The sequence below is a fragment of the Piliocolobus tephrosceles genome, chromosome 1 (genome assembly GCF_002776525.5).
Source record: "Piliocolobus tephrosceles isolate RC106 chromosome 1, ASM277652v3, whole genome shotgun sequence".
In the NCBI taxonomy this organism is placed as follows: domain Eukaryota; kingdom Metazoa; phylum Chordata; class Mammalia; order Primates; family Cercopithecidae; genus Piliocolobus; species Piliocolobus tephrosceles.
In genome coordinates this window covers 165,248,311-165,274,117 of record NC_045434.1, presented here as the reverse complement: position 1 = coordinate 165,274,117, position 25,807 = coordinate 165,248,311, and the positions used below count along the sequence as shown (strand labels likewise).

General features: G+C 42.5%; 1 protein-coding gene across 2 annotated transcripts in view; it reads right to left on the bottom strand.

Moving 5' to 3' along the window:
* Nucleotides 1–938: 938 nt before the first annotated feature.
* Nucleotides 939–25,807, bottom strand: part of C8B (complement C8 beta chain) — a 44,963-nt gene continuing 20,094 nt past the window's right edge. Inside the window, exons 5-12 of one of the 2 annotated variants that reach the window (XM_023186793.2) lie at nucleotides 23,753–23,885; nucleotides 21,244–21,441; nucleotides 17,543–17,783; nucleotides 15,412–15,540; nucleotides 12,570–12,733; nucleotides 5,068–5,221; nucleotides 3,547–3,615; nucleotides 939–1,290 (exon numbers count right to left, since the gene is read on the bottom strand). In XM_023186793.2, the coding sequence (XP_023042561.1) occupies nucleotides 1,136–1,290; nucleotides 3,547–3,615; nucleotides 5,068–5,221; nucleotides 12,570–12,733; nucleotides 15,412–15,540; nucleotides 17,543–17,783; nucleotides 21,244–21,441; nucleotides 23,753–23,885 (1,243 nt within the window). In that variant the 3' untranslated portion in view covers nucleotides 939–1,135. The remainder of the gene's footprint in view (nucleotides 1,291–3,546; nucleotides 3,616–5,067; nucleotides 5,222–12,569; nucleotides 12,734–15,411; nucleotides 15,541–17,542; nucleotides 17,784–21,243; nucleotides 21,442–23,752; nucleotides 23,886–25,807) is intronic. The other variant, XM_023186786.1, reaches the window with a different exon arrangement.

Here is a 25,807-nt window from a genome sequence, read left to right as displayed (position 1 = left end):
TGGTATTTGCACAAGAGCATAAGTGAGCAAAATAGAATGTACAGACAGTTTCATGCGGGAGGTAGGGAACAGTTTACTTTGCACATTACCCCACAACCATCAACTTAAAATTCTCTTTCACGTGTTTCCTCTTCCAGCCACCATGATCTTCTCTTCTTTTTCAACTTTCTCTCCTTTTTCAACCTTCTCTCCTTCAGGGATCAGTTTCCCTGGCTCTTGTCTCCAGCTCAGGATCTTCCCTGGGAACCCACCTTGCCACTCCTTTATTAAGCACAACAATTCCACTCTGCCCCAGAACTCCTGCTTCCAACATGTACAATCACACCCTTCCTATATGCAGCATCAAAGTGAGCTGGGGGACCAGGATCCTCTCTCCTCAGAAGGGAGTGGCTGGAGATTTGTCAGTCTCACACACACGCGCACACACACACACACAGACACAGTAATTTCTGCTGCATTTTATTTCATGAAAAACTCTTTGTTAATCAGATACTCATTTACTGACAGGTAAGAGAGCATCATAGTTAAGAATTTAAAATTCTAGAGCCTGAATTTGCAGCCCAGGTCTGCCGCTTTCTAACTGTGTAACAATGGACAAATTGCTTAAGTGCTGTAAGCCTCAGTTCCCCCAGCTGTTCTGGCATCTACTTTATAAGACTGTCATGAGGATGGAAGGAATTAATATACAGAATCCATGGCTGACATATAGTAGTCATCCAATAAACAGGAACTACTATTATTATTGAACAAGACCTTGTACTCATCAAGGAAAGTACACATTAATGTTCATTCATCGATTCATTATTAACCACCTACTATATGCCAGTCGCAGCTAGAAAGTGGAAGTGAAATGTGAACAACTTCCAACACAATTCCTGGCTGGTAGTCAATATGAGTGAAATAAAGTTGTAGAGTGAGTAAGGTGAGGATTACAAAGATGCTTAAGCCTTTAACTCAGTATTTATTTAAATCAACTGGCATTTTACAAGCTAATATCTCTATTTTAAACAGCCTGCATGGCACTGCCTTTTGTCCTCACATGAACCCCAGCTGGAAACTGGTGTAGGGGTGAGCTGGCCTGAGTATTTGAGGGCTCAGAGCTCTCACTGTATGTAGCCCACTGCTGTATTATCTGCTAGGAGCAGTCAAGTGTTTCTGAAGCAGGGCCTGAGCAGCGGCTGCCCCCATTTTGAGGAGGTGGATTGTTACACTGCCTTTGTCTTGTCTTATGTCCTCCAGAGCATGAAGACCAACTTGACCAGCAATTCCACTTCCCATCAATGGGGATATCTATAAGAAAGAAGGTCAACAAATATCAATTAGCTCTTCTTATATTCTGGTGCCTTACTGGGGTTGGGTGAGGTATACAAGCCAAAAGGCTTTGGGAGTCTGAATCTCTAAGCTTCCTGCTGCAGTTGACTGGCCATCTTCCTGGCCATTGTACTTGTCATGCTCCTGCCTACCACAGGGCCTTTGCATAGGCTTTCCCCCCTTGCCCAGAACACTCTTCCCTCCTCTACTCACCTGGTCAATTCAATTCACCCCTCAGATCTTAGTAAAAGTATTATTTCCTTGGGAAAAGCTTATCTGACTCCCCAACTCCCTATCAGTTCCCTGTGACTCCTAACTTTCCATCAGTTCCCATATTTTAAGTTCTCTGAGCATTTTGTAACAGTTGTTACAATTTAAACTTTAAAGAACTTTATGGGACAATTCAAATGATATTGGCCTTCCTTTCCAAAGCAAAGTCTCCATTGTGACAGGGGCTATATCTGATTTGCTCACCCAGCAGCTAAGCTGGCACACAGGAGGCCCTTGCTAAACATGTGTTGAATGGATGAATGGATGAATAAATAAATGAATGAATGGTTTCCAGCTTAGACACATCCCAGCTATAGGATGCTGGACAGTTACCTTCTTCTCAACCTATATAATGGAGCTGTGTTATCTACTGTGAGCAATGGATGTTGTAGATGAGGTGACAACAGACACCAGTGCTTTCCACACCCTGACATTCTGCTTTCACTTGAGGATTTTTGATTGTTGGTGAGATTGGTAAGTCATCAATCACTTTCATCATGATATATCGTGTGTCCAGCTATGCCACTGCCTCACAGTATAATTCTGGGTAAATTACTTAAATAACTCTGGGCCTCTCCATTTGAAAAATAAGAGAGCTGAAGTGCATGGTTCCCAAGGGCTCCTCCAGCCAATAGGAACCCTGTGGTTCTGTGACTGCAGACTCACTGGGAAGACGACTGCTACGGGCATGGTTGAAGTGCAAGATGAGAAGGTGGACAACCTTGAGTATTTCACTGGGAACATAAGAGTGCAGGCAGTAGTTAAGGTCAAAGGCTGTGGGGGCAGACCCACTGGACCCGAACCTCGGTTTCTATACTTCTAACTGCGTGACTATTGGGCATGTTAGTGAGTGACCCATTGAACCTCAGTTTCTTCATCCATAAAATGGGAATATCAATAATATCTACTTCATGGGGTTGTTGTGAGGATTAAAGAATTTAATATATATAAGATACAAAGTAACAATGTGCTCTTTAAAAAGTAACCAATGTTATCTTGCTTTTACAATGTGTAAGGTATCATTCCAAATGCTTTATATGCCTCCTTACAAACTCAAGACAACTCTATGAGGTAGTTAATATGATCATATTCATCTTATAGGCACAGAAACTGAGGCATAAAGAGGCTGAGCATCTTGCTCAAGGTCAGTTATTAAATGATGGAGATGGAATTTCAACCCAAGCTGAGTTCAAGCACTCAGCAAGGTGTCTAGTATATAGTAAAGTGTCCAGTAAATGTTCATTGTTTGTTTTACATGTGCCATTTCCACATTGAACAGTATCACCAAAAAGTCACAGAAAGGAATAAAAGTGAGAGAGGAGTGAAAGGTTGAGAACTCGTGTGTGTTAAACTGGCCAAAGAATTTGAGAGCTGGAAGGGATCTTAATGATAGCCAAGTCTTTCATTTGTTAATTCAACTATTATCACTGAGCAACAGCTGTGCCTGGCTACTGAGACACAGAGGTAAATGGGATATTTACTCACAGGTGCAGGGGAGCTAGACTGACACATCAACCCAAAGTACAATGCACAAAGAGCTATAATAGATACATGTTCAAAGTCCCGGGGGAGCCAGCAGGAGGAATTAGCTAATTCTTTGGGGATTAGAGGAATTTTTTATGGAGGAGGGGGCATCCATGCTGGAATTTGAGGGCTGAATAGGAGCATACTAAGCAGAAAAAGAGGGTAAGCATTCCGGAATGATCCAAAGAGATGGCTTACAAAAGCCACGCATTGATATTTCTCTAACATGCAGCACTCTGTGTTGTAAACATAATGAAATGAGTAACAATCAATGCATCAGTTATTAAATGATGGAGATAGAATTTCAACCCAAGCTGAGTTTAAGCAGGATGGATCTCAGGTTTCCTAGTATCCAGCCCCACACTCCACACCCGCACCTTGCTCTTGTTCTGGTGAATTATTCTCTGGCCCTCCCCAGAGTTCCTTTTCCAATCAACTTACTCTTCCGATAGGAGACCTCACAGGCTAGGCCTTGGGATCCAACAGGACAGATGCAGTCACAGCGTGATCCTGAGAAGACAAGGCAGAGAAAGTGTGAATCATGCCAGGTGGAGCAAAGAACTCCTGGAGCTCAGCCCTGCACATCACTGCAGTTCCATCAGGTTAAAACAGAGCACATATTTAGTTAAATAGCTTGCTAAGGGCAGGTTCAGTGCCAGGAATACCTACTCCTTTCCTGAGGGCCTTTGCCATGAAGGGGTGTTTATTGCCATCCCTGGGAATACATACAGTTGTTGAGGACAATTACTCATTAGCTGACATTTGACCCATTCTTAAATGCTTTCAGTGTCGGAAGCTACATTAGCAGTCACTGAGGCCAATTGTCATTGACGTTCAACTTCATCCCAAATAATTGCCTAGCCTAGGCTTGAATACCTCAAGGATGGGGAACTCCTTACTCTTAGATGTCTCATCTGACTTTTGGCCAGTTCTGACTCCTTGGAAGTAATTCCCTATGCGAATTTGCAATCCGTCAAGGAACTTCTCATCTGAATCACAAGAAATCTCTTTACAGGATTGCCCACCATAGGTCAGGCCCTGCAAGCACCCCAGTCTCTGGCTCCATATTCTCCCTCACCTTCACTCTATAGCCTCAGGTGGGTCCAAGTTTCTGGGTCCAAATTTCACACAAGGCAAGGGAGAGTTCAGCAACCCTAGATTAAAATCTTGAGCTGATGAGCTGATTCCACTTGCTGCAGAACTAACCCTCACATAGGGGTCCTTATGCTGACAGCAGAACTTCTAGGCTGTATGCTCTCACTTAATTCTCTGCTCATGTCCATCCTGTCCAAAGAGCTAGAGACATATTCCTTAATCCCAGTCTGGCAACTGGACTCTTTCTGCCTGAGAATATGCCTTCTTCTTTGTCCGTTCCATTGAGCTAACTTCATTCACATGGGCTCTGCCTTGACTCCAGCTGGTTCCTGGGCTGGGACTTGCTGTAACCAGTTGCTCCTGATGCCCTGTTTTGTGTGCTGGGCTGGCCTCTTTTTTAGAGTCTTGCTAACCTATCACAACAGGAGCATAAGATCCCAGGCTTTCACCCCTCCCAGTCTGCCCTGCCCACTGCAGTGACCCCAGGCATGTCTCTTGAGTTTAACAATCAAGTTCTAGTGGCCCATCCTTGCTGCTACCCACAAATCTTATTACATATTAGTCAGGACATGCACAAAGGGCTTCTCCTACTCAGCCCAGGCCATCTTCTGGGGGAGATGCTCTGAGTCTATTCCCACTCCTTGCTGTGGACCACAGGGTCTCAGCCTGCTCCTGTCTTCAGCTTAATGATGCTGTCACCCACAGTAACCCTTGGGGCTAGAACCCAGGTATACTGACAGCCAGAGTAGTTTCTCCCGGTGGACTAAATTCTGACTTCTTGGTAAATAGAAGCAGGCAAATGGCTGGCCCCTAGTCTGCTTCAGATTATGGCTTCTACCAGGGACACTGGCTGCCTGAAAGTGGTACCTTTCAGGACAGGGACTCCATTCCCTTGACAGGGAGCACACTGGCAGGAACTAACTTCCTTCTGGAACTCCTCCAGCGCCTGCTTCATGTTCTGCTTCACTGTGCTCGAATAGGCAAAATCTGTGGCTGTCACCAGTTCGTACAAAGGCTCCACCTGGAAAGAGAAAAGGGCACTTATTTAAAGAGAAAAACATCTATCAAGTAGAAGTGTAAAGCAAAACTACAAAGGAATGGACCGGGATCAGTGCACAGAGACCACATGTGGGTTCCTATGAAACTAGATAAATCCCCCATCTTCTCTCTGCTTCCCCTTACCCAATATACACAAATTAGCTTACTCAAGTTCAGGTCAACAAACACTGAGAATGCTTACTAAGTGCTAGGCATTAAGCAAAAAAAAAAAAAAAAAGGGTAAGATAAAATCCCTGCTGTCAAGGAACTCAGAATCGAGAGAGACAGAGACAAACATACCAACAGATGGTTACCACATGGTGGTTACAGGCAAGAGCAGAAACTTGCAGAAAGAAGCAGGTGAGAGCAGAAAGGAGTGGATGGTTCATCTATCTTTGGTGGGGTAGAGAAGGTGATTTTCCAGCAGCTCTTTGGAAGGATTATAGGAGTACCGTCCCAACATCACTACGCCCTCCAAACCTATCAAAATCATGCCCATCCCGCAAGAGTCACCATCAGGAACCTTCCAGAGCTCCAAAGCTCACAGGACACCTTCCCTCCATTAATCACTCAAGGTACTGTCTGCACTACTCATCTGATACAAATCCCAGGGTTTTTTACTGCTCCTTTATAGTCAATACTGTTTTTTTTTTTTTTTCTTTTTTTATGTGCAGAGTTCCTTTTTTTTTTTTTTCTTTTCTGATTAGATTGTAAGCTCCTGGAGATCAGGGCAACGTCTCAGCTCTGTATTTCGAGAGTCCAGCCCCCAGCTAAGTGAATATAGTGGCTGGATGGATGTAGGGGGATGGAAGGCCTCATTAAGGTGATGGCAGGAGGCATGGATGAGAGGATTTGGCTGTCAGAAGCATAGAGGAAGAATCAGCAGATGCTGTTCACTCGGTGGGCATGGCCGTGTTTGAGAGGGAGATGTCACAGATAGATGTGGCATTGTTTGTGGGTTAGAAAAACCAGAGCCACAGACAGTCCAAATAGATAGTTTAAAATGTTCTATTCCTCTTGACTCAAGTTGCAACTCCAGGGCCAGGTTCCTCTCCAGGTTTTGCTTGTGATTCTGCCCTAATCCTGCCCTGAGAGTTTAGGGTATGTCTAAATGCAGGCAATCATGACTAATAGAAGCCTCCCCTGGGAAGAAAATTGCTTCCATTTCTTAATGTATCTGACGCTGACCTTCGCTCCAGTGGGCAAAGCAAGGCCCCTTGGTGGTCCCATTGTCTCACCATTTTGTGGTCAATGAATTGATCCAGGGGCTGTTTGCAGAACCATCTAACCTGCTGGCCACACAAGGGGTGGGGGTGGGAGTTTGGAGACAGAAAGAGGGGAGCTTGCTTTACACCGGTGAAGAGCTCCTCCAGTAATCTGATTTTGCTCCTGAAGCACCTTAAAAGGCTGCCATTAACCACAAAGGCATTTTCCTACCAGCACTGAGATTTGCTGCAGGAGACAGAGGAAATCAGAGGCCAAACTGGAATGAATCTTCCATATGTACTGTGTCCTGGGAGCTGTGTGGAGGTCTACAAATATGATCCTACTTCATCCTCACAAACTAGCAATTATCAGCCCCATTTTCAGGTGAGGCTAAGTAATTTGATCAGTTCACAATATGGTATTACCAGAATTCGGTTCCCAAACCTGTGTTTTTCCTCCTACTTCGCTGTGATTATTGATAAAAATGGCTTGATTATTCCCATTTACAATCTCCCTCCTAGGCTTCTCCAAATTTTGCAAGCTATGGTTTGACTTGCAGTTTAACAGCAACTCCTCAAGACTCCAAATTTCCTTTTTAAACTTAATATAGCACATTCATCTGTTATTTGATTTGCTCCTCATTTTTTCCTATCTTTTTTTCTTCTCTCCTTTTGCTCCTCCCTCCTTACCTTTTGTCCTCCTTTTCTCTTTCTCTTTCTTTCCCACCTCTCCCCCAAATACACAATTCTAACCACTCACATTGATCATTGAATCCTTAACACACCTGCCCTTGTGAAAATTTTCTTTTATCATATTGCTGCAAAGAAGTGGTGAGCACGACTAAACTCTACACAAGTTTCTATACTAAACCTTAGTGTTCTTAGCAATAACAAATAATTATTACCATAGCTAGCATTTATTAGGTGCTGAATTAAATACTTCACATACATTATCTAACTTAATCTTTACAACAATCTTGTGAGGTCGTTAGTCTTTTGTTTCCTTCTTGTACAGGTGAAAAAGCTGAGGCACAGAGACATTAAGTAGATTCACAAAACTCACAAAGCTAGTGAGTAGTGGAAACAGGATGTGACCTGTTAACACTGTGGTCTGTTCCTTTCAGTGTGTATTTTTGGGGAGGTAGATGGACCTATCCAAAGGATGAATAGGTAACTATTTACACCAAATTGGTGGCAAAAGGGTAATTTTATATCTCACTTTCTTCACTTATCATCAGAATATGAGCATTTTCCCACACGATTCCATCGTCTTTGATAAAACGGCTTCTCACAGCTTCAGAGTATCCTTCTATATGGGTGAGCCACAATGTATTCAACTCTTCATCTGTTCTTGAGCCTTTAGGACTCGAGAGTTTCCTTTCTTTCTTTTCCGTTTTGCTACTTCAAATAACAAACGAAGACATGCCTTTACACATACATCTTTACCAACTTGTCAAATTATTTCTTTAGTACATTTTTGCATTGGGGGTTGTTGGATGAAAAGCTATAAGCATTTTTAATGTATTGGATATATCCGCTTAAATTCTGTTCCTAAAGAATTGTATCAAATTATATTCCCATACTATTTGACAGAAATATCCATCTCATCACAGTCAATGCCAGTGAGTATTGTAGACTTTTAATCCCTGTCCATTTAATAGGTAGAATATAATATTGTAGTTACTTTAATTTTTATTTTTTATGACTACAGAAGTTAAACATTTTGTATCTTTATAAACCAACTGAGAAGTGTTCATCTCCTTTGAGATGTCTCTTTCTTCAAAACTATCTTTCCTTACATGTTAAGGATCTCATTTGTGGTAAAATTTTTTTTGATATGTTATCAGCCATTTAGTTATATTCGAGGGTTTTCTTTGTTTTTTCTTTTTCTTTTTTCTTTTTTTTCTGGAGACAGAGTCTTGCTCTGTCACCCAGGCTGGAGTGTAATGGCACCATCTCAGCTCACTGCAACCTCCACCTCCTGGGTTCAAGAGATTCTCCTGCCTCAGCCTCCCGAGTAGCTGGATTACATGCGCCCGTCACCAAACCCAGGTAATTTCTCTATTTTTAGTAGAAATGGTTTTCACCATGTTGGCCAGGTTGATCTTGAACTCCTGACCTCATGTCATCCACCCCCCTTGGCCTCTCACAGTGCTGGGATTACAGGTGTGAACCACCGCACCTGCTGGATTTTCCTTTTTGAAATTCAGAATTTATTTTTGCAGGTGAGCTTTGTCGGTCCAAATCCAACATTGTCTTTCCAGGCATATGCTGCCACAACATTTATATTTTAAGCGCTCTCTGGACCAGAGTAATTTGCTTTGAGAAAATCTTTGAATAATTTGCTTTGAGAAAGGTATGAGGGTCATTATTACAGTTTATTAAATACTTTAGCTTCTTTTCTTTCTGGGCACATGGTAAGGCTGCCATTTTTGCTCTCTTTGAAGGCAGGTTTGCAATGTGACTTGTTTTAACCAGTGACAGGTGAGAAGAGAGTGTCACTTCAAGGTCGAGGCTTTCCAAACAGAGTGAGGTGACTTGTCCCCCTCTTTCATTATCACTGCTATGGTGATCTTGGGAGCACATGGCAAGATGCAGTCCCCATCATCTGGATCTGTGAGCAACTACATGGAGCAAATGCCCTTTGCCAACACACTTTGGACATATGTGATTGAGAAACAAGCTTTGTGGTACCAAGCTACTGAAATGTGGAGATTTTTCTCTGCATCATGACCTAGGCTATCCTGATCTCTGTGTGAGCACCATTCATTACTATATTTTTTCCCTTCTGCCCTGGGCGATGCCGGTGATTCATACAATGGCTTCTCCACCAGCGTAGGACCCAGCCCACAACCTAACTATCCTGGCTAGCATAGAAATATACATGGATGACAGACTTTGTGACTAGGATTACCAGTTAAAGACAGGACATTCAGTTATATTTTAATATGAGATTAAAAAACAAATATATATCTATTTAGTTTAAGTATACCCCATGTGATATGTGGGAGATACTTACACTAAAAAATTATTCCTTATTTATCTGAAATTCAAATTGAACTGAACTTTCTGTGTTTTCATTTGCGAAATCTAGCAACCTTTTATGTGACTCTTCTACTATCTAAAATCTCTTTGGAATTCTTCACCCATTAATGACTATTTCACTAGGCCACAAGTTTTTCCTTCAAGACGCCACAGTTGTTGCTCCATTTTCTTCAAGCATTTCACACTGCAAAGAATTCTAGGGCCAGTTTGACTTTTATTCCTTTAGGATATATTTGTTCCTAAAAGTAAACACTTTCACCAGGATGTGTTTCAGTTTTGTTTTGTTTTCAGTACTTTGGCTTAGTTTTCAATGAGCTGTTCATTCTGCATTATCAGCTCAGGGAAGATTCTCTTCTTATGTTTTTGATTAATGTGTTTTCACATTTAATCTTGTCTCATTGTTAGGAAGAAGTCTCTGTGTTTTAAGCTTTCTACTCCTGTACTCTCTGTCCATCATATTTCTTTCCTGCCATTGTTTTAATCTCCCTGTCTCTTGCTTCTGCATTATAAGCACATGTTTATAACACCGTCCACATCACCGTCTCAATTTTCTGCAATGTCAGTTCTGTCCTTTATAGCTTCCAATGTGGGCTTTAATTCTGCTATCGTATGTTTGGTTTCCTGTATTCAGTCACTTGCTTTTTCACCTGATTAGTGTCTAAACACCTCAACTTTTATTTCATAAATTCTTCTTTTCCTTGGATTTTATGATAATCACAGAAAATGTATTCTAAAATTTACTTCTATTTTTCTGGTTTTTTAGACTTCATGATTTCCTATATCATGAACATAATTTCAATCTTTTGTGTTCAAAAATATCTTTATATGTTCATTGCTGCCTCTTAAGTCTTCTTTGAACAAAGAGCTAACTATGTGTAAAGTTTACCACTAAATATTAAGAATGGATTCCTCTGTGGTCTCCTTCCCTGCCTACCTGCTTCTATAGAAATTATGTTTTAGGCCTTGGTCTGGAAGACTGGTTTACATAATTAAGCCTTGGCTGAAACTATTGCATCTAGAAATTGTTTGTCTACTGGGCTCTGCTGTCCTGAAATCAATTGCCACTCCAGCTACCTGGTAAGCTGGCTTTGTGGAGAATTATTATTCTGACATAATGTGAAGCCATCTGCAGTTTTCTTTTGCCAGAAAAAATGCATGTGAGAGTGGGATGCCCAGAGTATATATTTCCCACTCAGGGTGAGAAGGTACAGAGGTGTGGGAAAACCTTCAAAACTCCTGCCTCCTCCACTCTTGCAACACTCCCAAAACATCTCTGATTCTCTAACACATCCCACATCACATCACATGCTTGGCATTTGACATTCCCAGTGGCCAAACAGGCACATTCAACTGATCTGAGTAACCAGGGCATTCCTTTGGTTCTCAGTTTTTTAAAAAAGATTCAGGGAATATATTTCAGGAAAAAGAAATAAAGGCTAGAGATCCATTTTCCCTTGAACTCTGTTCTCTCCCATGATGAGCTGTGATGCCCACCAATGTCACCATGGCATCGGCCAAGCCCAGATTTCTCAGGAGCTCTTGCAGCTCAGCTGATTTTATCCTTCTCATGTTTGCCAGCAACTGTACCCTAAGTGCCACCGCTGAATAAGTGCAAAGGAGAGGGTTTGAATGGCAGCCTTCTTGTTCCGCAGAAGCTATGCATTTGACATGCAAATAAAGAAATCACCCAGACTAGAGACTGCAGAGTCTCTCATCAGAGGTCCAGCCCCTCAAACCTCTACCTTGACTGCAAGGTGGGATCCCCAGCGGGTGGGTACTAGTACATAATGACTGTACAGACACTGGCAAGAAGAGCATGGTGTTAAGTTGTGCTATGGGCACCATGCAGAAGTCCCCACAGGCAAGGACCTACCATCACTGATATGTATGACAGTCCTGTTCTAACAAACATCTTTTTAGTTTAACATTATAAAACTCTCTAGTTTGGGTGACAAGTGGTTAAGATCATTATTTTTTATTCATCAAACCCACAGGAAAGTCTAGAGGGGAGGGAAGAAGTCAGTCTTTTGTTTGAACCGAATAGACTCTTGAGCAGCCAAAAATGGATACAACCTCCCTAGCCCTTGATTTTTGTCAATCACAACATGGAGATAAGAATAATTAATTTACAGACCAGTGTGGGGATTAAACAAAATAACATTTTTAAATGTTAGATGAAAAAGCATTTATAAAGAGGGTCATGAATATATTAGGTGCTCAAGACATGTTAGTTGTTGTGATGTCTTATCCTGTCCTGTAAGATAGTTATGCGTGTGTGTATCTTACTGTTCCTCATAGACTATATGTTTTATCCTTGCATCTTCCTCTATTTTTCCCTAGTACCTTAGTTCCTGTAGCATAGCAGGAATTTAGCAACTATTTGTGGGTTGAATGCATAATGTTTAATGAATAAATAATTAAATGAGTGATTCTCTACTGAAATAAAAGGAACATTAATTTAATTGATTATATTTTAATGAAATTAATATTTCTTTTATTTCACTAGAGAGGCTAGAGGCCAGGCACAGTGGCTCACACCTGTAATCCCAGCACTTTGGGAGGCAAAAGTGGGAGGATCACTTGAGGTCAGGAGTTCAAGACCAACCTGGGCAACATAGCAAGACCCCATCTCTAAAAAAAAAAAATTTAAATTAGCCAGGTGTGGTGACATGCACCTGTAACCCCGGCTACTTGGGAGGTTGAGGCAGGAGGATCACTTGAGCCCAGGAGTTGGAGGCTGCAGTCAGCCAAGATCATACCACTGAAGCCCAGCCTGGGCAACAGAGCAAGACCCTGTCTCTGAAAAAGAAGAAGATGAAGGAGCAAGCTAGAATTAGAAGCTGATTGTTAGTTTCTTTTAGCAACTTGGGGCCCAAGTGAGAGGGAGTCAAAGGTCTCTAGGTAGTACTGAGCAATGTGTCATAATTTATTTATTTAAAATATATTTTCTACTATTGTATATATGTCTCAAAATCAGGGCCTGGGTCTTAGTGATCTCTGCATTTTATACCTTGGCTCATAGTAGGTCCTCAGAAGCTATTTTCCAGGTGGAGGAAAGGATGGTAGAGCAGCATTGTGTACCTTAACTTTGATGATGGCTGGGTTGTACTGCACAGCATCTCCCCACTCCTGCATCAGGTCCGCTGTCGGCAGCTCCTGGTACGCCAGGGTAGTGATGTGCTCACTTGCCCCTCCTCGTACCAGGACCACCAAGTCCTCCACCATGGTGTCCCTCTTGTTTCTGTCTGGAATGGACACAGAGAGCTAGCAGGTCACAGAGGATACCCCTCTGCCCCCTAGAATTTACTGCAACCCAACCAACAATTTGGGTACATCATATTCACTGAGCTTATCTGAGAGATGTGGGTAGACCAGACACTTCCTTGCCCACAGGGCAGTCGTGGTGCATGGGGCAAAGGGAAACTCACCCATCCATAGGCAACACAAATTGAGGGCAGGACAAGAAAAAGACATTTATCTTGAGCAACTGTAAGTGCTAGTTACTGAGTAAGTTTATGGAAGATAGATGATAGCTAGACTAGATAGATAAATAAAGAGATAATAGGTAGGTAGATAGGTAGATAATAGACTGGCAAATAGGTAGGTAGATAGGAGAGTAGATAGGAAGATAGATGATAGATAAGTAGGTAGATAGGTCATAGGAGATAGATAATAGATTGGTAGAAAGACAGATAGAAAGATAGATAGATAGATAGATAGATAGATAGATAGATAGATAGATAGATAGAAAGATAGATAGATAGATAGATAACAGATAGTAGATAGATAGATAATAGAGAGACACACAGAGAGGTAGATGGTTAGATACAGAGATAGGGTATGATATTTTCTTTTACCAGACAGCAATTTTAGGAGCCCAGCATTATTAGCTCTACTTCACAAATTATGAAACTCATACCTGGAATTGTTAAGTGACTTGCCAAGGCCCACACAGCTAGTAGCTGATAAAGATAAATTTTAAACAAGGTTTGTCTGGTTTTATAGCCACTGTTCCTTGGTCAAATAACTTTCCTCTCCCCAAACTGACTCCTGCAGGTAGAGTGTAGTGGAACTCACCTGGGGGAAACTGAGTTCATCCTCTCCTCCACTCACCCTACACACCTTGACCAGGCATGAGTCCAGCTATGACTTTGTCTAGCCTTGTGGTTTTGGACAAATTATTTATACAGTATGAGATTTCTTTTTTGTTCTCATCTGCAAAGTGGATACTCTGCATCCATGTAAAGAATAAATGGTATATTAACAGCTAATAATTATTGATTATTTATGTGTCAGTCACTAATCTAAGTGCTGTACATGTATGAATGCATTTAATCTTCACTACAAAATAGTAGCTATATAATCCTCACTGTGCAGATAAGAAATCGGGGAGAGATGAAGGTACTTACCAGACAGTCCTGTCCAGGCCTTAGTAGTCTCACTTCTTTGTGTGAGATGACAATTATGGGAAAATTTATAAAGTCTGTGCTAAGCATGTAGTAGATACTTACTCAACAGTGGCCACGATAAAGCAATTATTATTTTGACTTATAGAGTTGCCCAGAAAGCCCTCAATCATATCAGTGAGTTATTTCCATTCTAATGTGTCTATGTCCCCAGTGCCAAAAGAACTGATGTAAAACAGCCCAGCGTGGTGGCTCACGCCTGTAATCCCAGCACTTTGGGAGGCCAAGGTGGGCAGATCACTTGAGGTCAGGAGTTTGAGACCAGCCTGGCCAACATGGTGAAACCCTGTCTCTACTAGAAATACAAATATTACCAGGAGTGATGGTGGGCGCCTGTAGTCCCAGCTTTTGGGAGGCTGAGGCAGAAGAATCCCTTGAACCCGGGAGGCGGAGGTTGCAGTGAGCTGAGATCATGCCACTGTACTCCAGCCTGGGTGACAGAGTGAGACTCCATCTCAAAAAACAAACAAAAAAAGAACTGGTGTAAAACAGCTCCTCAAGTCTGAGCCTGCAACACCTGAGCAGCATTAAAAAGTAGGGGGTGTCTCCACCAGGCATGGTGATTCATGCCTGTAATTTCAGCACTTTGGGGTGCCAAGGCTTGTAGATGTCTTAAGCCCAAGAGTTTGAGAGCAGCCTGGGCAACATGGCAAAACCCGTCTCTATAAAAAATAAAATAATAATAATAATAATAATTAGCCGAGCATGGTGGCATGCACCTGTAGTCCCAGCTACTCAGGAGGCTGAGGTGAGAGGATTGCCTGAGCCCAGAAGGTGGAGACTGCAGTGAGCTGAGATCACACCATTGCACTCCAGCCTGGGCAACAGAGTAAGACTCTGTCTCAAAAAAAAAAAAAAAAAAAAAAAAAAGCTGGGGGAGAGGAAGGGGAGGAGTCCTCATCTATGGCCAACAGGAATATAAACTGGTGCAGCCATTTTAGAAAACAGCTTAGCATTATCTAGTTAAATTGAAAAAGCGCACCCTCTAAAACCCAGCAGTTCCAGTCCTATGTGTGCTCCCTGGAAAGAGACTTGTACATGTGTACCAGATAACTATGTAAGATGTTCAGAGCAGCATTGATTATAATTGCTTGAAAGAGGAGACAAAACAAGTGTTCATCAATAGTAGAATGGACAAAGAAAAAGTGGTATATTCAACAAAATAGTCTGCAGTGATAGAAGTGAACTAACTATAGTTATACACAAAAACATTATGTTGAATGGAAAACACAGGACTGGAAGGATTATAGTCCATCCATATAAAGTTCAAAAATAAGCAACGCTAAGTCATGTTAGTTGGCGATATGTTAGGTGGTAAAACTATAAAAAACAGAAGGACATACTTGGCATAGAAGTTGGGATAGTATTTGTCTCAAAAAGGGAGGGAGATGTAATCACCGGAAGCACTAGGAGGGTAAACATTGTAAGTGTGGAAGTCACAAGCCCCTGTCACTCACCTTTTATTTCATTCAGAATACCTCTGCATTTGCCTGTGGACACACCCAGCTTGACATAGACCTCTTCAATGGCACCACCAATTTTAAAATCATTTTTGGCACAGGCGTGGACGTTGTTAAGAGTATAATCTGAAGAAAGCAAGGAAAAAAGTCCATGACATAAAACGTAATTCATTCTGTCCCTTTCCATATGATCGAATCCAGAGGCCTAGCCCTTGTTGGATGTCACAAGGACTCGGGTTCAAATAAATAGGTCACCAGTTTGATAACAAGAAATGCAGGCAGCAACTGGCACCAGGGCAGAGACTTCGTAGAGCTCAGACCCAACTTCCCCTTTCAGCCTCCCCGCAATGCTCTCTGAGGATTTTTGCTGACTTTGAAAGAGGGGAAGTGCTCAGAGTCATTTTCTAAAAATTTGATCTTATTGATTCTCTAGGGATAGATCCAGTGAGTACAGAGACTGTTACAATCTGCCTGCCCTCCCTGACCCACACTTCTCCAATCTTTGATAAAGTAGAAAAAGTGTGTTAGTTAATTAGTTGAGAAAATGCATATAAAAAGTAAGGCGTAGTATCTGGCAAAGAGGAGGGGCAAATTTCCCTGATTTCTTCTTCATTTTTGGACTATTTCCTACTTCTTCCACCCTAATTCTCCCTGAGGCATCCTCCTCCCCTGGTCTTGCTGAAATTCCAGATGTGACTTATAAGCACCTCTCTGAGCACTTTGAGGCCAGTTCAGGGAGAAAGGAGCAACTTTGACCACCAGGGCTGTCTAGCAATGTTGGTGTAGATCAGTTTTTCCCAAAGTGCATTTCTTGTAACATGAATCCCATGAGATGGTAGCAGATGTTATGAGAAAAGGAACTTCTGTGGTCGAGAAAGTATGACAGATGTTGCATACAAATAGGTGGAGAGGTCATTTTATTGGAGTACATTTGTGAAACTTTGAGAGTAGAATCTATTATGTGTTTTCCCAACTTATCTAATTATTAAGCCCTTTTATGGGAAGCAGTTTGAGGAACAGTGGAAAGCACTTTTGAGATCATTTTTATGCAGGAAGGTACCTCTGATTTTGACAAGACTGAGGCCGCACTGTATAAATTTACATTGTGTACCATGAGTCGTCTTGCAAGTACATGGACTGGTAATCAAGCCCTGGCTCTGCCACTGCAATCTGTGTGACCTACAGCAGTTCACTTAACCCAACAAGTGCCATGTCATAGGAAAGGATATTGGATTGGAAAGCAGCAGACTTGTAGTTGACTGGAGTTGGAAAGAGCTGGGATATCTGTATGAAGATGAATTATAGGGGAGGGGTGGGGGTGGAATATTAGTTTGGAGACCACAGTAATAATCTGAGACCTTGCTATGTAAAGTATGGTCTATCAGCCAGCAGCATCAGGATCACTCCAAAGCTTGTTAGAAATGCACTCTCAGGTCTCACTCCAAACCCACTGAATCAGAATCTACCTCCTCCAAGATTCATACTTGATTCACATTCACATTAAACTTTGAATGTGAAGGTCTGGTCATGGGATGAGGCTACGGTGGTAATAGGAAAAATAGGAAATATAATTTGGAGGTAGAGCTGATGGATTTTAAGAAAAGAAAAAACAATAGATTTGAAGAAAAGAAAAGTAATCAAGGTCGACTGCTAGTTTTATGGCTTGAGCCACTGGTTGGACGGTAGAACCATTCCTGAAATGTGGATGACTAAAGAAGAAATGTATTGGAGAAAGAAAGTCAAAAGTTCTCTTTGGGCACATGTTCAGCTGGTGAGGGTTGTTACACATTCACATGGAGACATCAAAGAAACATTTCAACATAAACTCTTAGGTGCAGGAAGAGATCCAGGATGGATCCAGGAAGAGATCCAGGAGTTATCTGCATGCTGGATGTATTTAGAACCATGGGATTGGATACAACTTCATAGAGAGAAGAGCTGTAGAAAAGAGAATGGCCTAAGGAGTTAGGCAGGAGAGGACTGACATTGTCAATCAAACAGAGGAGGAAGAGAAATCTGCAAATGACACTGTGAAGGTGTAGCCAGGAAGGTAGAAAGAAAACTACAAGTTCGACTTAGGACGCTTTCCCCAGCTTTTAGGAAAGCCATGGTCCCTTGGGCAGTGTACCTCCTCTCTCCATGGCCTCTTTGTTCATAACGAGGGTGTATTCATAAATGCCCCCAAGCACGGCCTCTGTGATGTAGTGGGTCCCAAAATCACGGAAGAGATCTCTGTATTCCCCGTAGCTGTACTCCAGGGGCAGCTGCTTAACTCTCTGAAGGAACTCGTAATGGAGCATGAGGCTTCTGGGTTTCAGCTTGTAATGTGCTACTTCAAGGTCAGAGCGTGCATGCAGAAATACGCTTTTCTAAATGAAATACCAACATGGGAAAACCAGACCTTTAAAGTTAGGAATCTGGAACGAGAAGATGAACTTTACAAATACCATCTGATGTTCTTGGCCCGGGGTCATCACTCTTATGATTCCTTTAGGATACTTGAGAGAAGACAGCCTCTTTGACAAGCTTTCAATGCTCATAAATATTCTGACATCCTGTTCAGCTTGGAAGAGCTTGCTCTTAACTCACCTCTTTACTGTAGAGAATAAGGACTGGGAAGGGTAACAGAAGCAGGCATGGCAGGGAGCAGCTGGAGGGCATGGGACCTCTCTGATGGGACATAGGATTTGCTAACCTGCAAAAGTGCCCGCTTTGTTGATACCTTGTAAACTCTGAAAAAAAGCCACACAAGAAAGAGTAAAAGTGCTGCTTTAGGAAAACCAGCAATGACAGCGTATGGCAGGAGTCAGCAAAATACAAGCCTCATACCAAACCCAGTGCCTGTACTTGTAAATAAAGTTTTATTGGAACACAACTGCATCCATTTATTTACATATGGTTTACAACTGGTGTCACACCCCAATGGCAGCATTGAATAGTTGCAACAGAGACCTTGCAGTCTCACAAAGCCTAAAATAATTTATTATCTGGCCCTTTACAGAAAAAGTTTGGTGACTCTCTGTGTATGGAATAGACTGAAAGTTGGCGATGCCTCATGAAGTATAAACATCTAGAAAGTGTTAGTACAACCCTAGGTGAGCATTCCCTATACTACTGTACAGGAAGAGAAAAAGAGGAAGGTGGCAAATGCCTATGAGATATGTTCTGCCTAATCCTAAATCCTTCGGCTCTACAAAGCCATGCCAACTCTGCTGGTGCCTATTGCCCTGGGGCCTCATTTTGTCTCCTAGCTTGCTCTTGCCCCATTCTAGTCCTGCCTCAGTGACCTATGACCCTCTTCCTTCTCCCTTACCCTTCCTAAATAAGCAGTCACTAGGTACTCTGTTCATTATTTTTCTGAATATTTTAGGTTGCATCTCCTTTTGCTTGCATTATTATAAAAGCCTCCTCCCTAATCTCCTTCCTTTCTCTAGCCTCCTTCAATGCCCCAATCAGAGTTGACACCCTAAAATTCAGATCGTATTATGACAATGCTTCTCTTAGCTTAAAGCAAAATCTTGCATGGCTTGCTGTTGCCTTCAGAATAAAATCAGCTGCCTTACTCTGAGTGTAAGATCATCACAATTTGTCCTCCAGTAGCCTCTCTGGCTTCAGCTTCTACACCCCTGAAGTTTTCCTCTCCATACTTTGCTACTTTCTACCAACCACGTATGTCAGCATTCATCCAATTTTCACTGTTCCCCAAGCCTGCCATTCTCTTTCATATTATTTTGCACATGCTGTTCCTTCTCCCTGAAATGTTATTTTCTCCCTTTTCTGCCTGATACATAACTACTTATCTTTTAAATCTCTGCTTTGCCATTGCCTCCAATTTGATACCAACCTGAAGGTCCCAGACACACCCTGGCACTCCCTTTTCTAAGATTGCATTGTACTTGCTTGCATTTCCTTTATAGCATATGCCATGTTGTATTATAACTGATATAATTAAGAATAATACGGCCGGGAGCGGTGGCTGACGCCTGTAATCCCAGAACTTTGGGAGGCCAAGGCAGGCAGATCACAAGGTCAGGAGATCAAGACCATCCTGACTAACATGGTGAAACCCTGTCTCTACTAAAAATACAACAAAATTAGTCAAGCAGGTGGCACATGCCTGTAGTCCCAGCTGCTCGGGAGGCTGAGGCAGGAGAATCACTTGAACCTGGGAGGTGGAGGTTGAAGTGAGCCGAGATCATGCCACTGCACTCCAGCCTGGGTGACAGAGCGAGACTCTGTCTCCAAAAAAAAAAAAAAAAAAAAAAAAAAAAGAATACACTGGCTTTCATGTTTGCTGCTCCTACTATACTGTGAACATGAAGGCAAGAATATTATCCTAGAGACTACAGATCCCTAGTCTGTCTTTAGGATAGTGCCTGGCCCAATGTTAGCATCCTATAACTGGCAATTTGAATCAGGGAGCTGGAAGGCAGAGAAGGAGAGAAGGAAAAGGGGTGGGAATAAGCAATAGGAAGCAGATGATATGATCAGATTAGCATCATAGAAACATTTCTTCATGCATGTGAAGTGGCAAGCTAGGAGACAGAGAAACTATTTAGTTGGGCATAGTAAGAGATGAAAGAACCTGGATTAACTAAGAAGTAATAGGAGTTAGTGTAAACAAATGTTGAAGAGTAATACTGGAGGATTTGGTAATCAACAGATGTGGACATGAAGCAGAAGTGAGAGCCAGATATGATTCTGGCTCAGTTCTTAGCCTGGAAAAGTAGAGAGGAATATGCCATTAACATCCATTAAAAATTTAGGAAGAAGACATTGCCTTGGAGTGTCAGCACAATGCCCAGGTAAGATGCTCAGAAGAGTGGTTAGGGAAGGTCTGAAGTTTAACTGAGAGGTTAGAAGCAGTGATGAAGGCTCATAGCTTGTCCCCGTAAAAGAGGAAGTGAGTTGAAGATGGCACCCAGGGGATATTGGAGAGTACATAGAGAAGAGGGCCATGAATTAAATAAAGGACAGATGGGAATGTTAGATCCAGGAAGGAAGCTGGTAAGGAGCAGAAAGAAAGCAGGAGAAACAGGAGAGCAATGGTTTGGTCATCTCCACCAAGCACCCTAAGAAGTCAGAGAAGAGGTCTTGGGTGACATTCCAGAGAGGAATTTCAGTCAGATGTCTGGGATAAAAGTCAAATTCCTGTGGGTTGAAAAGTCTTCAGAGAAGTTCTAGTCTTCAAAGGTACATCTTAAGCTTATTGAAAACCTAAGGGAAAAGTATATTAGAAAATGAAAGAAAATAATTATAGAAGGTTATCTCTGCTTGGTCTCTTTAAAAAGTAAGTTAGCTATTTTTTTGAGAAGATTTCAAGACAACAGAAAGATATTCGGTTGTTAGGACTAGTAGTAATGTGGAATATAGACACATCGGAGGGCATGTCATTTCAAAAGGATCCATAGGCTATAGCTGGAATGTCCCCTCCAAAACTCATGTTGAAATTTAATTGCCATTGTAACAGTTTTGAAAGGAGGCACCTTTATGAGGTTATTATGTCATGAGGGTTCTGCCCTCATGAATAGATTAATGCTGTTGTTTCAGGAGAGGGCTAGTTATCGTGGGAGTGGGCTCCTGATAAAAGAATGAAGTTCAGCCCCCTTATGTACTTCCTCACCATGTGATGCCTTCTACCATGTTACGATGCAGCAAGAAGGCCCTCACCAGATGTGGCCCCTTGATCTTGGACTTCCCAGCCTCCAGAACTGCAAGCCAAGTAAATGTCTTTTCTTTATAAATTATTCATTCTGTGGTGTTCTGTTACAGCAGCAGAAAATGGAGTAAGACAACATATACGTTTAAAGGCAACAAAGACATACTTACAGTATGAGAGAATCGTTTAGTTCTCCTAATATAATGTTTGCCTCGATCACTTTGCCTGCTGATACCAAGTTCAAATATTCCAGATATTTTGAAACCAAAACTGAAACCAGAACTGCTTGCCGCTTTCTCTATGACATTGTGTTCAAAATCTGAGTACGATTCATATTCTTTCAATGTAAATTCGTATTTGCCTTGGGTCTAAAGAAGAAAAAAAAAGTGTTTTTTATTTCATTTGACTCAAATCAGTTCAATACCAGTGAGCAGACAGCCACTCTACTCCTACTATGTGCTGGATATTGAATTAGATGCTCTGGATACAGAAAAACCAGGGCCAATTTGTGTCCCCACCTCAGGGCTCTTGGTTCAGTAGTAGAGACAGACCTGATCAATACCTTGGGTGGAAACTTAGAGGTTGGTTTTTGATTTGGATTACAACTGGCAAAAATGCAGGGGAACATTCTGGGCTGTAGGCTCAGCTTAATTAAAAGCATGGAGGTGGGAAAGGGCAGGGTGTGCCCCAGGAACTGCAAGGATAGCAGTACAGTTCAATGAGAAGTTGAAACAGTGAGGAGAAAAGGGGGATATTGCGAGAGGATGTTCTGGTGTCAAAATAGGCTTTTGAATTACTTGTCCTGAAATCTGGGCTTAATGCAAATACGACCCAGCAGAGGAAGTAGATCAAGCCTCAGGAAGATGATTTGGGCCAGCCTGGTGGTTGGATTGGAAGGGAAAAATTTGGAGTCAGAGAGACAAATCCATGAGGAGGCTGTATGAGCAGTGCAGGTGATGGGTGATGAGGGTCTGGTCTAAGGCAGTGGCTGGAGGATCAAGTGACAAACACAGGAAAGTGCCTTAGAGAGAACTTAGGAGAGCCCTTTGCTCGAAAACCAGTGTTCATGGCTTTGTGTGTAGGGAAACTGCCAAGGGTACTGCCTCGGGGGCCCTGGAGTGACCAGTCTCAAGTCACTTCCCTGCCCACAGCTCCCATCGGCTTCTGGATGCCTGCAATTCCCAGAGGAGGATGCAACAGCTCAGCTGCTACAAGGGGAAGGAGGAGCAGTTCGGACATGGTCTGCAGAGTGGCTGCTGAGATGCACTGCATCTCTGCTCTTTCCTAGTCGGATGACTTTGGACAATTGCCTTGACCTCTCCATGCCTCAGTTTCTTCATGTGTAAAATGGAGGCGATAATGGTCCCTTTCATCAGGCTTGTTCTGAGGATTGGGCTTATACTGGTAAATCACAGCACGGCACCTGGCACAGCACTCAAAGAATGTTGGTATGGAGAGTGGAGAGTTTACCATGTATGTCCTGCCTGAGTTGGGATCCACTTTTACCTGGATGGTAATGGCTGCTCTGAAATCCTCCCTTGAAAGTAGAAGTTTTGTGGATGGCACTGGACACCCTGATGGAGAGTGTGTTTGGCGCTAAACTAAATTTGTTCTTTCTTGGCTAAAAAGTGTGTTGGGGAGGAAGGGAAGGAGGAGTAAGAAGGAGCTAGCCTTCAACATGGTGCAATATATACATTTTAAAGACAGGATCTTGCTTTGTCACCAAGCTGGAGTGCAGTGGTACGACCTTGACTCGCTGTAGCCTCAACCTCCTGGGCTCAAGCGATCCTCCTGCTTCAGCCTCCCGAGTGGCTGGGACTATAGACATGCACCACCACACCCGGCTAGAAAACAGCGTGCAATTTTGGAAGTGGAAATTACTGTCAAGATCCTCTAGTTCCGTCCACCAGTTTCACAGATGAGAAAACTGAGGCCCAGAGTGGAAAAGGAATTTAACCTAAGGTAAAATTGGGACCTGTGGCAGAGCCAGTCCTGGCACCCAGTGTGTTCCCTCCCATCAGATCTCAAGTGTGTGTGTCCTACGGGCTATTCTAAACCCCACTGTCTGTGAGATGTGTTTCTAAGTTTGTACATTAATCATAATAGGGACTTACATTGGTAGAGCACTTCATAAAATGCTTAGAGCAATGCCTGCTTTTAATAGGCAGGGATTTGATAAGAATGCAGTAACAGCAGCAACAAGAGTTAACATTTTCTGTGGACTCACCATTAAGCCAGGCGCTGTGCTAAATACTTACACACATTATCTCACTAATCCTCTCCCTGCAGAGTAGAATCTCCATAACTCCCAATTTAAAGATAGGCAAACAGAGGCTCTTAGCCGTTAGGATTGTATGGATGGTAAGTGGCAGAGCCACCAAGTCAGTGTGACTCCAAATCCTAAGCTTTATTTCTACCTTCAAGGTAGCTTTTGATATTGTGGTTTCTATTATCACTGCTCTACAATCGCCCTCCTGTTACTATATACAGCATGTCATCTTCTACGCAAGATCTAAAGGAAGGAACTGCCCATTTTTACATATGAAGAAACTGAGGCTCTAAGAGAAAAGGGGATGTGTCTAATGTCACACAGCTAGCAGGCTGTCTGGCTGGACCATGGACCCTGCTAACTGGGTGCTCAGCTGGGGCTCCCTCCGTTGCTACCTGGTTGTCCCTTACCTGTGGCGTGTAGCTTTCCACATTGTAGGGCTTCCTAAACCTCGTGTTCAGGATGTAATGTGGGGAGCATCCACCCGCATAATACCTGTGGTCAAGAACTGAGCCTTCCAAACTATTTGTGAACAAATTTATCCTGTAAGGAAGAGACAGAGAAGGCAAAGAGGTTGGGGTTTGGGGTTGCTTAATCTTAATTGTCAGACCCTACTGAACGAAAACAAAAATTCCTTGGCACAGCCTTCAAGGCTCTTGATACCTGGTCCAAACCAGCTTTCCAGCTTCATCTCTGGCCACTCTTAACCACAGCCACGTGCCCTAGTCCCCAGCCGTGTGAAGAGACTTGCTCTTGCTCCAGTCTACTCAGCTCCTTCCGTGGTAAGAACTGTTCCCTGCACCCAGAATGCCCTTCCACCCAGTCACTGTTTTATCTCTGACTTGTCTGTCAAGATTGAGCTCTGTTGCCACTGTGGTGAGAGGTTTCACTAACACCTGTGGCGCTTGAAGCCCGCAGCCCAGCTGGGTTAGGGGCCCTCATAACACCCTGTGCTCACACCGTTGTGCGTTTATTGTCCTGTATGACTACAGTTGCCTTGCGAGAGTTGGGTAGCATAGTAGGTAAGTGTGTGGACTTTGGAGCCCGACGGCTGAGACCTAATCTCTGTTCTGCCCCTTACTGCCCAGGTGACCTTGGGCAAGCCAATTAAACCTTGGGTGGCTACTTACTACCTCTGTGCCTCAGTCTGCTCGTATGCAAATGGGGACCATGAAAATACTGCCTCATGGGGATGTTGTGAGGATCACATGTGTCAAGTTTATGAAGTCCTTAAAACACTGCTTGGTCCATGATAAATATGCTATGTATGTATTTGTCACCCTCACTATACTGTATGCTGTTTGAAGTGGCAGTTTTCTTAATTTCTGTACCACCCTCATCACAACCCATTTACAGTATTATTCACAATAATTACTGTTTACTGAGGGTGTAACTGGTGACAAACACAGCAGTGGGTAGCTACATGCATCATCTCATTAGTGTCCCTGCAACTCTGTGCAACAGATGTTGTCTCCATTTTAGAGAGGAAAAGAATCCAGCCCCTCTTTAGACATTATTTGTCACTGCCTCCTAGGGCAAGCCTCCATTCTTGACCATCTCTAACTACTGAAATTTCTGTTTTTATTAAGAGTCTCTGTCTCCTATCAGCCTCCACTTACTGGCCTTGGTTCTGTTCCTTACCAGAATTGTCTGGGGTCTCTTTCCCATGACATATTCCATGTATCAAAATAATGTATACATGTTTATTTTCTTTAACAACTATAATGTGGTGCTGACTTTGTGGAGGCATCATCCTAACCAATTTACACACAAGGGCTCATTTAATCCTTATGAGGATTAGTCATTAGGAGGTAAGTATTATTATTATTATTATTATTTTTTACAGAATACCAGATACATTTTAATTTTATATAAACAATGAACAATTTTATATTAGTATATTCCGTGAAATATTAAAGATGTACATATACAGAAGACATTGGTTGTTCATCTGAAACTCAAATGTAACGGGGTGTCCTGAAATATATTTGGCAATCATAGCCAGGAGTCATATGCAGTCCTGGTCTGATAGTTGCAATGTTGCCCTCCCCCTCCTTTTGTTTTTTTTATTTTTTATTTTTTTATTATTATTATACTTTAAGTTCTAGGGTACATGTGCATAACGTGCAGGTTTGTTACATATGTATACTTGTGCCATGTTGGTGTGCTGCACCCATCAACTCCTCAGTACCCATCAACTCTTCATTTACATCAGGTATAACTCTCAATGCAATCCCTCCCCCCTCCCCCCTCCCCATGATAGGCCCCGGTGTGTGATGTTCCCCTTCCCGAGTCCAAGTGATCTCATTGTTCAGTTCCCACCTATGAGTGGGAACATGCGGTGTTTGGTTTTCTGTTCTTGTGATAGTTTGCTAAGAATGATTGTTTCCAGCTGCATCCATGTCCCTACAAAGGACACAAACTCATCCTTTTTTATGGCTGCATAGTATTCCATGGTGTATATG